The sequence below is a fragment of the Hyaena hyaena genome, unplaced genomic scaffold (assembly GCF_003009895.1).
Source record: "Hyaena hyaena isolate Hyena2069 unplaced genomic scaffold, ASM300989v1 scaffold_738, whole genome shotgun sequence".
In the NCBI taxonomy this organism is placed as follows: Eukaryota; Metazoa; Chordata; class Mammalia; order Carnivora; family Hyaenidae; genus Hyaena; species Hyaena hyaena.
Window position 1 is genome coordinate 203,814 of NW_024081374.1, and position 16,120 is coordinate 219,933.

The window sequence follows — 16,120 nt, forward strand, 5'->3', positions numbered from 1 at the left end:
ATCTATACCTTTTGTTTCACTATACTTAAAAAGGATATATTTTTCTTTTTTAAAGTGTATTTATTTATTCTTCAACTCAGGTTATGATCTCATAGTTTGTGGGTTGGAGCCCTGCGTTGGGCTCTGTGCTGAAAGCTCAGAGCCTGCTTTAGATTCTGCGTCTCCCTCTCTCTCTGCCCCTTCTCAACTTGTGCTCTCTCTCTCTCTCTCTCTTTCTCTCTCAAAAAATAAATAAACATTAAAAAATTTTTAATTCATTAGTTTACTTTGAGAGAGACAGAGAGAGTGTGAGTGGGGGAGGAGGGGCAGAGAGAGAGGGAGAATCTCAAGGAGGCTCTGTACTGTTAGCGCAGAGCTGGATGTGGGGCCCAGACTCACCAAACTGAGATCATGACCTAAGCCAAAATCAGGAGTCAGAAGCTCAAACAATTGAGCCATCCAGGTGCCCCTATTTCTCCTGAGATACTTATTCAGGAAAGGATTTCCCATTCTCCTTCAAACTATTTTTTCCCCCTGTGGCTCAGTTGTCATCCTATACAGGGAGAAATATTCTGATTCCTTTTCATGAGGATAACTTTAGACCTACAGCATTAAGCTATCCCAACTGCTCTTTTTCTTTTTCTTTCTTTTTTTTTTTTTTGCATAAATCTAATTGTCCAACCAGTATCCAAAGGAAATAGTGCAACTTGATAGCCGATGTTATTCTTTCCAGTATGGAATATGTAGCTTCTGGCCATACAATGGCCTATCTACAATAAAGTATCATTTAAGGAAATGATGCTCAAGAGGACAATAATTTTTAAATTTTTATTAGGAATAAAAAGGTGTATATATATATCATAATAACTACCATTGTTGAGTGCATTATGTTCTAGAGACTGGGACAAGTCATTTACATTTATTATTTTAGTTAATACTCTTGAAAACCTTTACCTACTAGGATTCATGATTTGACTAAGATCGTATATTTAAGAAGAGCCAAATTTAAATTCCACCATTGCTAATTTTAAGCACCATGCTCACCCCAGATTGTAGCAACTTTCCTTTGTCTAAAATCTGTGTCAGCCGCGTTGTCATGAGACTCCCACCTTTCCCTTCTGCCAAACTCACCCATGCATTTATTTCCGAACCAATCTTATTTACACCTAGGAAAGAATCTCGGTAGTGGCCATTATCAGAAGCCAAGAGAAACTACTACTTAATAAATACTCTCACAAGAGAGTCACTGTGTTCAGGGTCTCTTATGAGCAATTTCATTTGATCCCTATCTGTGGTCTTGCTTGACATGTGTGATTGCTGCTTTTGAGAGGTTCAGTAGCCTGCCCGAGATCAAACAGCTAGTAGGTGGCAAGAGGTGAGCAGGTCTGACTTGTAGGAGAGTTTGTCTTAGATCTCAGTTACCAGTGGATGGTCTGCCTACTGTTAAAGGTGACATGAATCATTTTTGTGCTTAAGTCATTTAAGCAGAATCCTCAGCTCTCCAAAGACGGCCATTATGCTTTTTCTCCTCACTCTTGTGGCTAAGTTCCCTTTTTTAACAGCTTCCTTCTTTACTTAGGGCCAGTCAGATGATGGGCTATAAAAAAATTACAAAGGCAAAGAGTTTTTGTTTCCTGAACTGCCTTTCATAGCAGTGCCCAGAGGTGATGTATTATTTTAAGGAACAATGTTACCCTAAATAATTTTTTTTGCCTGTAAATAAACACTACTTTCTGGTTCTGTTGTTCTTTTGTCTACTTTTTTTTTTTTTTTGCAGAGATGCATTATCTCACTAAATATTTAAGATGCCAGTAAAAACATGATATATCTGTATTTACTCTTTAATTATCCTACTTGCCTTGTAAAATTGTTATTTTTTTTTCACTCCTATTTACTTCATACCTACTAGGTCCTGTTACAGAAGTAAAAACTGACATATATGTCACCAGCTTTGGACCTGTTTCTGATGTTGAAATGGTAGGTATTTGGGAAATTTAATGTACTTTTTGTGGTCTGAAGAAAACATGCAGATGAGGGCAAATAATATGTATTTTGTTGCTAATCGCACACAGCTAGAAAGTCAAAGAACCGCCTAATCAGACTTAAAAGTTTATAAGGATAAGACATTGAATTTACATTTCAGCTCTAATATTTGAGTATTTTTTGGTGGTGGAATTATTCTCAACAAAGAAAAAAAGCCTTGCTAGTACTTGTCTTAGTTGCACGGCCTTTTATGTAGTGATTTCTTTCCTTAGAAAATTATTGAAGTGGAGAGAATTGGAGAGTGTAATTAGTTTCTGTATGAAACTATATTGCAATCCTAACTCCATTTAGTACTGTGTGTTGGCCCACCGGCTCACAACCTGCCCCCGCCCTGATCCTTCTCTCTCTCAGGCTTCAAGAGGTTAGAACACCAAACACTGGTCAGGATGAATTCATCCATTCAGCGGTGCTCTCTCATATTAAATATATGTAATTTAAAGGTCAGAGGCCCTACGTTACCATTTTTTCCTTGACCCTAGACTCCTAGGCTGATTTTAATAAATTTTGTGAATATAAAATTGCTTTTTACATATTTCACTTTGTCTTAGAGATGCTTACAATTTTATGGTTAATTATACGATGATATTGGTTACACTTTTACTAATTTTGCTACCTGGTCTAAAGCACAGCTGTAATCGCTTGGTGCTGGCAGTTTTATTAAATTATAGTAATTAGTCTTGAATGATTCATGTGTATGGTAATTTATTTACCTGGTGAAATAGAAGATTAAGGTATCAGGATGGACATAATATGCTTTAATTGCTGAGAATCTTTTAGCTCCGTTGATTTAAGAACATTTCTGCTCCTATTAATTTAGTTTTTATTTGGGTAGGTTTTTTTTCTTTTATGAGTAAGATGGAGGCTAGAATTTAATGCATATTTATGTGTAGTCATCTGTGATTTGAATGTCACAAACTAATTTCCCTAGGAATACACAATGGATGTGTTCTTCAGACAGACGTGGATTGACAAAAGACTAAAATATGATGGCCCCATTGAAATTTTGAGATTGAACAATATGATGGTAACAAAAGTATGGACACCTGACACTTTCTTCAGGAATGGAAAGAAATCTGTTTCACATAATATGACAGCTCCAAACAAGCTTTTTAGAATTATGAGAAATGGCACTATTTTATACACAATGAGGTAGTCATTTTTTTCTTTTTCTTTCTTTCCTTTTTATGCTTTTTTTCATTCTTTCTTCCTTCTCTCTCTCTGCTCTTCTGTCCTTCCTTCTTTTCATCCTTCTCGTTTTAGGTGTCTAAAAATTCATTTTTAAAGTGAGAGTTAATTTTAATCACATTTTTCCATCATAGACTCACCATAAGTGCGGAGTGTCCCATGAGATTGGTGGATTTCCCCATGGATGGTCATGCATGCCCTTTGAAATTTGGAAGTTGTAAGTTACAATAAAAGTATTGTTAGAATTCATTATTATCTAATGCAAGCTGGTATTTATATATGTGCAGAATTTCCCATAATCCATTAATCATTGTTCATGACAACAACTGTCCAAGATTTGACTTTTAAAAGACTATATTTTATCTAATATATTTAAATAATAAAGTAAAACCAACCCCTTTTCCAAAAATCAAAAATCTATTTGTACAGATAGCCTAGGTAGACTGACTCATAAATAATAGATTGGTGGTCAGTGGTGAAATTAAAGACCTCTGAACCCCATGTGTTGGTGGTGTTACAAAGAAAGTATAACAGATTTTTAGGGGGGAGGGAGTAATTTAACATCTTCTGTTATAAGCAGAATTCTTTATGGCAGATTTGAAAAAAGGTCAGAAAGGTTTCAGGTCTTGAAATGACAAGGTTAGAATAATATCAGCAGCACTGTTAGTATCAAAGTGGTTGAAGCATGATGAAAGCATCGTAAGAGGTATGGTCCGTTATGTGGACAGAGCCAGATAATATAGCATCCTATAGACCACATTAAGGATTAGATTCTATTGTAAATGCTATAGAAAGCCTTTGGAAGATTTTCCTAGGGGACTCGGCATTCTTTGTTTGACATTTTACAATTTCATGTCAGCTTTTCTATGGAGAATGGATTGTAGGGAGACTAGAACAGAAGCAGAGAAGAGTGGGAGATTATTGCTTTAGTACCATCAAAGATGGCAGTGGCTTAGACAAGGATGATACCAAAGGAGAAGCTATGAAATAGATGATTTGCATTTTGTGGAGGTGAAGGCAAGAAGGAGAAATGAATGGGTAGAAAAGAATATGGAATTCCTTCCCCCAAGCTCCCTCTACTGAGATGGTGGAAAAATGAGATTGCCTCTTCTAATGTCTACTTCAAATATTTGATTCACTTAGAATCTACCAGAAATAGGTGCTGGCTTTTATTATTGCTTGGGATCCTAAGTGCTCTGGTTGTGAAATTGTTGCCTGCTCTTACCACTGCTCACTGCTTAGCTTAATAAGAACTGGCCTTCACCATTCTCTGAGAACCCCTAGTAATCATAGTATTCAGTGAGCAGTTAAAACTAGATAGTCATTTGCTCCCTGAGCAGTGACTTAATGAATGAGAGAAGATTAAAAAGATACATAGAAAGGGCAATCTCACTGGAGGCAGAATTTAAATCCATTTGTACTATAATTTAAATTCCCCTCCAGATCATTCTTATCTATGGGAAGTTCTTTCCCACCCACCCACTCACCTCTGCTTCCATAGAGAAGCACCGTTTGGAGTGACTTGAACATAGTTGGCACCAGTCAGGGTTTGTACTAAAGAAATCACTCCTTGGAAGTTGGTTTTACGGGTTGGGAATTAAAAAGAGAGACATTTTTTTTGATTGCTTTCACCCATTTTGCCTACGCCCCCACTTCTTGCCTCAAGTATTGAATCATTAAGAGAAAGGTTATTCTACCAAATTAGGATAAGCAAGAGAGGGACACCCGATTTAAAATGTCATGGGCAGGAACATGGCATTTGGGGCCTTTTAAATGTACGATGAAGCATGAATATACTTTGGGAGAGAAATGTTGACACAGGACTCTATACTGCTAAGTGACAACACAAGCCTCATAGTTTGTTTTGAGAAGCCAGTTTGTAAAAATAATCTCCCTAGGTATCAACTCTTTTGCAGAGTTAAAATTTACTGAGGTCCTACTGTGCTCTAGTCTCTTTTCGAAGGTTTGTGGAGAGAACAAATTTATCTTGGTTCTTTTGAATTTATTTGTGTGTGAGCCAAGCTATCTGTTGTGGGTAGACTGGTAAGCAGGCAGTTTGTTTCCATTTCCACTGAACACCAAATAAGAGAAAATGGGCTTAAATTGCCTCTGGGAGGGATTTGTTGAAGATGGAAGGGAAAATGTCCTGATTGTAAGAGTTTAAAGGTAGTGGGACTGGTCGTGTAATTATATTCCCTGAAGAGCTTCATGAACAGCAGAGCCAATTGTCACTGCAGAATTGTTCGCAGACAGCATGGGGATTGCCCAGAGGCCTTGTGGAAGAGGTGACCCCTGGAGAGCTCTCCCAACAGTAGGCTCTGTTTTTGGTTTTGTTCTTGTATTATTATAGGCAGCATCTGGTACATTTCTAATTGGCAGAATCGCCTTAAGATGGAAGAAGTCAGTGTTGGTCAGACCCTGGAAGTGAGTTAGAATGGAAAGAAGTACTTTTGGGGGAGGGGTATTACTTCTGCTTTTCAACTGTTTATCCTATTAGTATGGAAACACATCCCAGTGCATTGATGCGTATATAACATTTAAGTTGACTTAGTTTTAGTCTCTCCTCTAAATCTCGACATAAAAACAACAAATAGGCTGAGTTGCAAGACTGTTTATTTAAATCTCTACAGTTTTCTAAATCTTTTGCATGTTTCAGTAAATCATGATTTTTCTTTACTTTTATTCCATCTTTCTTGAACATGTGTAATATTCTTAACTGTTGACCATCAGTGCTGATGGAAAAGGACCACTAACTTTAATCACATTCTGGGCTCTCATTCAGATGCATATCCGAAGAGTGAGATGATTTATACCTGGACAAAAGGTCCTGAGAAATCAGTGGAAGTTCCAAAGGAGTCTTCCAGCTTAGTCCAATATGACTTGATTGGGCAAACTGTATCAAGTGAAACTATCAAGTCCATTACGGGTGAGATGTTTAATGATTAAAGTCAATGTGTTTCTTGGCATTCATTCTCGAGTCTGCAAGTGGGATTGAAAACAGATTCTGGGATTTGAGTGTTCTGAATCCTGGGCTTCAGAGTCTGAGAACTTCCTAAGAAATCTTCTTAATATGTTGCTTTCAGATGTAATATTAAAAGTACTTATCAACAGCCACTAGAAATCTTACAGTTTGTTTGCCTTATTAGCTTGTCTAAAAGCTCATAAAATATACTTGAACTCAGGGATGTTAACTATGGCTCTGTGTTATACATTTCTCTTGGTATTTTTCTTTATATGTGTAACAATTAGAAATATAACTCTTTCTGAAAACTAAGGCAGTAAGGCAGCCTCTCCTAAAACATGTACATATATATAATGTATATCTGTGTATTTCAATTCTTTCTAAAATTAAGCTTTATATTTTCAAATATGCGTGTTTTCATTTTTTTTCTACCGATTTTCCATAAAAGTTAGGTCTAAATTTTGCTCTTAGAAAATATGCTGAAATCGAATGGTAATTGGTTTTGTAGTACTGGACCTTTAAAATGGAAAGCACTGCAAGAATTTTAAAAAAGTTTTAGCTTAATCTATTAAATTGCTTAATCACCATATAGAACAAAAGTGTCTGTGTAATGATGTTCAGTGTCATTGTCCCCTTAGTTAGGAGCTATATATTTCTCAGTTTGCTTGCTATGCACAACAGATAATTCTTTGTCTAAAATACTATTTTTAGTCTGAAATATGATTATGAAGTCATTGACTAATTGCCGGCATAACCGATAATACATTTTCCTCATGTTTTATTTGTAGGTGAATATATTGTTATGACAGTTTACTTCCACCTCAGACGGAAGATGGGTTACTTTATGATTCAGACGTATATCCCATGTATTATGACAGTGATTCTTTCTCAAGTTTCATTCTGGATAAACAAGGAATCAGTTCCAGCTAGGACTGTATTTGGTAATTGCAATTCATTTCTTGGGTATCTTTTGTTCATATTGTATTTTGATCATGATTCATAGGAATAGCTCTTAGACATAATTTTTTTCTAAGAAAATATTAAGCAGTAATATATCAAGCTGTATTGAGAAAAGGATCACATAAGCTTTCAATTTTACCCAGCCAAGACGAATAAGGCTTGAGGGAGTATGGACAGTACATCACTTCCTTTGGGGCCCCATCAGATTTCTCTTATTGAGACCAGGCAAATGAAGACCAGGTGTGAAACTGGATACGATTTCACTTTGGGTGATATTCTTGGGCTCCTACCTTAATGTGTAATTGAATTAAAATCATATCTAGGTGTTAAAATGAAATGCAGTAAGAGCTTACAATAAAACAAATAAAAGTCATGGCTGAATGAATATGAAAGCCTTAGAAAAATTTGCCTTTTAATGAAGAGGAACAAAACGCAAGTTGTTTAAATGCATTGAGTTGGATGGTATTATACGCTTAGTTTATAAGCTTATTGTTATGTTCTAGTTACATCTTTTTTTCTGAACACATCACATTTTCTTCTTTTTGTTTTTATAGTAGCTTCCTATATATCATATTCTAAGCTATATGAGGTCCAGACACATCAATTTTAAATTTTAAATCTGTTCACGAGTCTTCTACATATCAGCCATGCTTTTAAATAATACAATTAGCTATAATGGTATTTATTTCATTTAACGTATTTCTCTATTCTTTTTCTACTGGTTGTGAGTAGCAAAAGCACTCAGTAGCAGGATAAGAAGGAAAATGTTCCCAGTTGCTCTGGACTGGAGGTAAAGTCCTCACAAGAAATGTCAAACTCCCTTTGCTTTTTCTAGTTGGTAGGATCAAAGCCACGGTAGAATATCCCTTATCATACAAGAGCTAAAGGGATGGATGGTGGTGAGAGGAAACAGGCAGAAGTAGGAGCTTCTCATCACAATTCCCCATCCTTATAGAGAACTCATCAGGTGTCTTAGTGTCCTCAATGCACTGGAATGTGAGGACAGTTTCCATAGACACTGTACCCTCCCCCCTTTAATCTTAGGTTTTCTCAAGAACCCTACTAGGAAAACGACCACATAAGGGTCAGTGCTGGGGGCAGGGCATGACCCCAGGAGGGCAGTGAGCAGGTATCATGGCATTGCCTACTTCATAGAGTTGTGAAGGTTCAATTTCAGAAGAAATCCACATTGCAAGTGTTGAAAAATTTTTACCTATTAAAAATGGGTGTAAAAATGAAAGAGAAAATAACAAGTGTAAGCTTTGCACCGTAAAAGATTGTGGTTTGAAACCAGAACCTGGCACTTTTTTTCTCCATCCATAAATATACATGTCCATCCTAATACATCTCTTCTTCATAGACTAGTGAGGATCTAGATTTATGTGTGGTGCTCATCACAGGGCATAGGGTGCACCCACTACATATTAGTTACTCTCTCTCATACTTCTCTGACAGAGAGATTTATTTTGTTCTGACTTGATTTCCTTGATTGTTAGTTGCTTTTTCAAGAAAATGTATATTGTTCTATTGTGTCATACCAGGCACGCTGATAGGTCCTTCATGCTCATTATCTCATTTGTGTCCATACTAATCTTGGGCCTTTCCATATCATGTTGAGTCACCCTGACTGGGCAGGAAGAACTTGCTGAGGCTGAACATCAGACCAAATTCTTTAACTTCCTCTGGCACCAATAATATCAATATTTCAGGAACCATTATCAATGATAATAAAAATGGAGTCACTTGTACACATATCATCATCTTTTTTCTGTGGTCTTAAGGAACGTCTAGAACAGAAAATACTGACCCATCATTTGTGCATCTGATGAAGGTGTATTAGTGTCTTCGTACAGATTGTACAGCCAGGTAGCCTAGGTTCTAACCACAAGGTCTGCTGCGGATTTGCTGCCAGCCATCAGTGAGTTACTTCCCTTTCCCTCATGTGTTACAGCAGGATGAATGGTTGTACCTACTTCATAGGGTTGCTCTGAGGATTAAATGAATTAATTTGGATAAAGCACTCGGAACAATGCCTATCACACAATACCTTTTATTTAAGTGTTTATTATTATAAGTCCACCCTTTCATCTACCTCATTTGAGAACCACTACTTGATTCCACAATACAAAGGTCCTTTGTATTTTATGTTTATTGTGATTGTCTGATAAGCTTTGAATGCTTTTTTGGTTGAATACAAACTGCCAGCCACTGTACGATCCCACTTGTCCCCAAAGAGTAGAAATCGCCAGTGGTGTGGAGAAGGATGACATTGATTACAGCTGTATCCACCCAACATTTCCTACAGATTTCCTGGTAATACCAAACTGTAAGGAAATTAAGTAGCATGTAGTAAGGATACTGCTGGCACTGCTACTAATGATGATAAGATTTGTCATCTTGTTTAATCTACACAACAGCTCAGCAAAGTAGGTATTATTAATTTTTCATGGATAAGCAAAACAAACAAACAAACAAACAAACAAACTCAAAAGAAATCAAGAAACTTGTATAAAGTCACATACTTATAAGTGATGGACCCAGGACAATTTCTCTCTAACTTTGAGAACTCTGCCATTTCTACTCTGTCATTCTGTCTTCACAGAAGTATGACGTGGGCACTTGTGGAGTATTCCAGAGCTACTGAGTGATATTGTATGGATGTGTGCTGAAGATAATTTGTGGGTAGCTTTTTCCATTTGAACGTGACATTTATCTGTCTTGTGCTCGTGTGCCAAGATGTTGGTTTTGATTGACCAGGGAAATTATGCACAATAATTAAGTCTTCAGATGCCTAAGATGTGTCAGCATGGTAATTATTAAATTGTTCATTTAGCACTGAGATGATATTTTCCTAAGGAAGTTAAGTTTAAAGTATTTGAGGAGCATTAGCAATCTATTTCAAATGAGATTCAGGAAAAAAATTAATTCTGGACTAGTATTTTTTCCCTCTAATTTTCATTTCCCTCTTCACTCAGGGAGAGAATTTGCTGGGTCGGAGGTATCACTAGAGATCATTCTAAAGCACACTTCCCCTTACAGGGTGCCTGGGTGGCTCAGTCACTTAAGCGTCTGACTTCGGATCAGGTCATGATCTCAAGGTTCGTGGGTTTGAGCCCCACGTCGAGCTCTGCTGACAGCTAGCTCAGAGCCTGGAGCCTGTTTCGGATTCTGTATCTCCCTCTCTTTCTAACGCTCCCCTCGTCATGCTCTCTCTCTCTCTCTCTCTCTCTCTCTCAGAAATAAATAAAGCAAAAAAAAATTTTTGAACACACTCCCCCCTCAAAAAAATTAATTAGTGTAAATATGAGAAGCAGAGTGTGCTAAATTCTCTCCAGAGGCCTTCTATCTGCAAAGTTGTATATCTTTAAGTCTTCTAATTATTCCAGTATAGTAAAATGTTAAACCCGAGTAAATGCCAGCTGGCATGTCTAAATCATTACTAGTTCATTTTCTTGGAGTGGCCAGCCAAAAATTTACTCCTGTGCACAGTCTTAGCCCACTCTTCCACGTCCTCTCCCAGCTCCTGGGCCAGCCAATATGGTACATATTCAGCATTATAAAAGCAGGTACTGGCATCAATACTTGAACGTGTCAAAAAAAAAAAAATTCTATGGTTGTTGAAATGTTTTCAGGGTAGTTGCCAGCGAAGCCATTTAGACAGATGCACTGTCTTCTTAGATGCAGAGGAAGCATGGCTTCTTATCCGAAGGGATGGCTTCTGTTTGCTATTCTTTTAGTATTTATTTAACCAAATGCTCTGTATAAAAACAGCTGTAATAAGCACATTCCTGCCATGCTAGCACTTTCTTTAAATTTGATCACCAGGCAGACAGAACTTCTTTTTTTTTTTAAATTTTTTTATAGTTTATTTATTTTTGAGACAGAGAGAGACAGAGCATGAGTGGGGGAGGGGCAGAGAGAGAGGGAGACACAGAATCTGAAACAGGCTCCAGGCTCTGAGCTGTCAGCACAGAGCCTGATGCAGGGCTCGAACCCATTAACCGTGAGATCTGACCTGAGCCGAAGTCGGACGCTCAACCAACTGAGCCATCCAGGCGCCCCAGAACTTCTTAATGACTAAAGAAAAGGATGGCAACTTCAAACACTTAGCCAATTGTTTATGCAGGCTACTGTTCCTAACTTTGCCAATAGTCAGAAAATATGAACCATAGTAACATATACCCTTCAAGGGCTAGTCTACATACTTTAAAATCAAACTGATTCAAATCAGCAAAAAACAAAAGGAATGGAATGTGGCCACACATCCAGGACTTTTTGCATTTATGTCCATAGCATAATGTAACATGTTCATGAAACTGGTGACCTACCCTCCTTAACGATCAGAAAGAAATTTGAGGACTCATGGCTCAATAATTGCATTAATATCCTACTTACTTAGCATTAACAAAGGAATTTCTTTAAATGATAGCAGGAGAAGATTATTTCAGGTCTGTGAGAGAAATTGTATAGCACATAAAAATAATTGTTCAAAGTGACATGGGAAGTCCCAAATTGCTTATATTTGAGTTTTAGTTTTCCTTTTTGGTTATCACATGCTTTATGGAATTTTTTGAGTTCTGAGGTAGTATTCTTATTTAGGCTGCACTGTTCATATTTTATTTCCAAGTGCCTTCAGCATAATTTTTAGTAGAGGAAATAAGGAAGTTGTAGAACATTTTTGAATTCTTAATAGACCATTAAACTTAAGTTTTAGAGAACAAGAAGAAAAACTTTGATTTATCTTCAAACTTTGTAACTAAAATTTTTAAAATTAATTTACATCTCACAGACAGCATGGGAAAGCTGACATTTTTTCTGAGATTCAAAATGGAGGCCTAAAAGTTCAAAGTTCTCTTTCTGAATTGAAGTCCAATAAAGTCACAATACTCCATTTTCTAGCTATTTCAATATCTCCTTATTTCACCCAAAAAACATTTTAAAATCTGTTTGAAACAAATAAAATTCTAAAACAACCTCACAATTATTTTTTCAAAAGGGAAAACAGTGAAATCCTCAAATTTCTTTCTTTGTTTATGGAATATTTTAAAAAGATCTATAGTTTATATACTGCACAATAGCTTTAATTTTTTATGTCCTAAAATTGGCAATTCAGAGGGGACTAGAGAAAAAATGGGTTAGTGAGGAGGTGAAAAAATGAGTTTTTATTTCTTATGCCTTTCTCATGTATCCAGCACTAACTGAAGTATGGTAAATCCTGAAGAAATGTTAGACATTTCTGCCCGCAAGAAGGCTACACCAAATCAAGTTGTGGAAACAGGCTTACCTGCATGGAATAATTAGGGAACCAGGCAGAATATAATTAAATTCTGAGTTGAGAAGACAATATAGTTTCTCTCTAAGTTCAAATATTATTATTCCTTTATTGCATGGAGCTCACTAATTCTTCAGTTTGACATGTCTTATTTGGCTGTCAACTAAGGACTGACATAGATTGGAACATAGTTTAGGTGTCTCCATCATCGTCATCGTTGTTGTCATCATTCATCATCATCATCATCTTTCGCCTCCTCATCCCCAAACATCTGGGTGTGTCAGTTGAGGAGCTATTCTGAGCATTATATAGAATGATTTTAAATGGATCTAGTAAATTCTCACAGAAATTTTCAAGCTTAACTAGATAACATAGATTAAATATACAGATAGATGAAGATGCAGAAGGAGACAACTATTAGCATCTTTAAATAATGCATTTCTCTATAGTTCCAGTGGCAAGTGGAATTTTTATACTGAGAATGGGGACTAACCTTTTTTTCAGGTTGAGGAGAAGGTTTCTCTGGAAATGATATGCTTTGGAAGCCTATTGATGCAAGAGAAGTACCTCTATTCTTATGGCAAAGATTTTCCTGCCTATCAGGAAAGAGAGGCACCTCTATTCTTATTGCAGAGATTTTCCTGCATGGTAGAAGTCCAATATTTTTAAAACCAAATTATTCTAGAAATCAATTTTTCCAGAAATCTACCTTCATTGCTTTTTATAAATTAAGCTCTTTCACAACTAGATTATTATTATTTTATTATTATCTTAATTCAATAGGTAATATTCACTTAAAGATTATAAATATCTATAATTCATGCTTTTTCTGGTAATGATTCTCAATAGCAATGGTCCATGTCTATCCCATAAATTCTGATGCTCCAAATTACAATGCTATCAACTTCTCACTCCTGGTTGAGAATAAGCACTTTGATAAGTAACACTTCCTGTTAGGTGGGTGTGTTGACTTTCTCAGATATGCTGGCACAGATACTAATACCAATCCAACATATGATAGGTGCCTTGTATATTTGTAATTTTTATAGTAAACCCAACAGGTAAGTATCAAATGAAGCCCAGTGAGTCTTCCTTACTTAATCCAGGTGGCACTGAGCCAAGTATTAGTAGAGGCAGGATTTTAATTATATCTGTCTCTTACTCAAAAACCCGTGCCAATTTCACTGAACCACTAGGATTTGAATCTTCCACCAAAGATGGTTTGGTCTGAGATATTGTAAACTTTGTGACCCCTCCCCCACCAAATACCGAGGTTTGTTGGTTTGTTGGTTTGTTTCCATAAAAATAATGGTAAAATATTTTGTCTCTTTGCTCTTTTGCTTTTGAAGGAATAACCACAGTCCTCACCATGACCACACTGAGCATCAGTGCCCGGCATTCTTTGCCCAAAGTGTCCTATGCTACTGCCATGGATTGGTTTATAGCTGTCTGCTTTGCTTTCGTATTTTCTGCACTTATTGAGTTTGCTGCTGTCAATTATTTTACCAATATTCAAATGGAAAAAGCCAAAAAGAAGTCATCAAAAGCCCCCCAGGAAATCCCAGCTGCTCCAGTGCTGAAAGAGAAGCATCCTGAAACACCTCTGCAGGTATTTGACCTAATCTCTTTCCATTGAGGATTTCAGCTTTTTGGTCAGATTTGCATTGCCTAGGGGGATAAACAGAAAATTTGAAAATCCCAATAACAATGTGTAAGTCATTTAAAGTCCAGAAAGATATAAAAGAATAATTGTAAATTTCAACTTTAGCACAGTGATTAATGGCCTAAAAATTAAACAGAATGGATGAGCTAGATTTACAGGGAGCTAGTTGTTTGAAACTTCCTGTCAGAATTAAAAGATTTTGACAGGTAAAATCTTATGTGTACTATTAAGGGGAACCTGTGGATATCTTTGAGTGGGTTGAGAAGGCATTTTGGTAGAGTTCATTGAACAAAATAAAGCAGCAGTTCTTAACATGATCCCACGTTAGAACTATCCCATGGGGCTGGAGGGGCCTGTGCCCTTGTATTAAACAAGAAAATAAAAGCAATAAACAAGAAGACCCATAGTTGTAGTTGATGTACGCCCAAGATGGAAAATTCTTGTCCTAAAGGGACAGACATAGAAGGATGTAAAAACCTAAGAGCTACTGTAATTTACATTGAGCACATTAGTGATTCTGCAATTAAAAAAAGTTTTAAAGTGACTTTTTCCTCACAGACTCCAGTTGCACAAAAATAGCAAGCTCTTCATGAAAACAAGGAAGCCAACAGGCAGCTCCTCTTCCTTTACCTCCTTCTCCCTCTCTTCCTCCATCTCTTTCTTACTCTCACTCTACTCAGCCTCTTTATTGACTCAGCAGACATGTGTCTGTGGTCACTTATCCGCAGCCTTATTGTAGTTGCCACGAGTAGTGATCTACTCACCAATCATAGTATAACCAAATTATCAACTTTATTGTGTGTAGATAAAACTCATTCCCTTTATTTGTTAAATCATTCATTAATTCCTTCATTTGCTAACTCTTCAACAAATACACATTCAAAGCCAACCATGTGACAGACTGTGTTTTGGGCTGAGAATCAACAGTGTATGTAAACCCCCCCCCCCAAATGTCCTGCTCTATGGAGCTTACATTTATGTATGTAGAATGAGAAGAGGGAAACAGATGATTTAAAATAGCATAAATAGGGGTGTCTGGGTGGCTCAGTTGGTTAAGAATCCACCTTCAGTCTAAGTCATGATCTCCTGGTCCTCTCTGGGGTCTGTGCGTTCAAGCCCCGAGATGGGCTCTGTGCTGACGGCTGAGCCTGCTTTGGATTCTGTCTCCCTCTTTCCCTGCCCCTCACCCCCCATCCCCTCTGTGTCTCTCTGTCTCTCAGAAATGAATAAACATTAAAAGTTTTTTTTTAAGCATAAATAATAAAACACGCAGCGTGTTAGATGCTGACAGTCTGCAATAGCAAGGAAGCACCTAAGAGGAAGGAAGCATGTATGCATTGTGAGAGGGCTGGGGTACCATTCAGAATACAGGTGGTCAGTAAAGTCCTCCGCGGGAAGATGGAGGACAGCCAGGTGGTCTGGGAAGTCCTCTGCAGGAAGATGGCCTTAGAACAAATTAAGTTCGGTGCTTGCTCTGGCAGGAATTAACTGGTGAAGTTTCAATAGTCTATACTTCCTACTGAGCTTCAGGCACTGGTTCTTTAAGAATGGTGTGTGTGCAGATAGAGAAATTACTGCCCTTTCCATTAAGCCAATTTAAATAGTTTACATTTTCCTTTAGAATAACTCATTTCGCAAGATTTTCAAAATCATTAGAATGGATTTTGTATAGTTTTCAGTTAAAAAACTGGTTATCTGCAATTTTGGCCCTTTCCCATTACCTGTGGGTAGATTTATGCCATCTCTGGCTTTTATTGTCATTTTAGTTGCTTTGCTCTCTTGTATTGAGGCCTTGGTAGAAAAATTCTATTTACCATTCCTTTAAAAAAAAATAAGCCTTGGATATTTAGTTATTTGTTTGTTTGTTTATTAACTTTCTGTGTTCTAATTGTTGATTTGTGATGTATTTCACTTCCATCTTTTTATAGGCTAATTATGTTACTCTTTTCTAGCTTCTTGGTTAATTCTTAGTAATTTATTTTTACTGTTTTTTCTTTAATAATAGTTTCCTTTATTGCAATGAGCTATACTGCGTACAGCCTTGCTCATAGTTAAT

The 16,120-nt window shown here is 36.9% G+C and overlaps 1 protein-coding gene across 1 annotated transcript in view; it reads left to right on the plus strand.

Annotated features, from left to right (window-relative positions):
- GABRA4 (gamma-aminobutyric acid type A receptor subunit alpha4) overlaps nucleotides 1–16,120 on the plus strand; it is a 65,761-nt gene that overhangs the window by 15,250 nt on the left and 34,391 nt on the right. Inside the window, exons 2-7 of the mRNA XM_039218181.1 lie at nucleotides 1,889–1,956; nucleotides 2,951–3,171; nucleotides 3,342–3,424; nucleotides 5,990–6,133; nucleotides 6,958–7,110; nucleotides 13,751–14,010. Of these exons, the coding sequence (XP_039074112.1) occupies nucleotides 1,954–1,956; nucleotides 2,951–3,171; nucleotides 3,342–3,424; nucleotides 5,990–6,133; nucleotides 6,958–7,110; nucleotides 13,751–14,010 (864 nt within the window). The 5' untranslated portion in view covers nucleotides 1,889–1,953. The remainder of the gene's footprint in view (nucleotides 1–1,888; nucleotides 1,957–2,950; nucleotides 3,172–3,341; nucleotides 3,425–5,989; nucleotides 6,134–6,957; nucleotides 7,111–13,750; nucleotides 14,011–16,120) is intronic.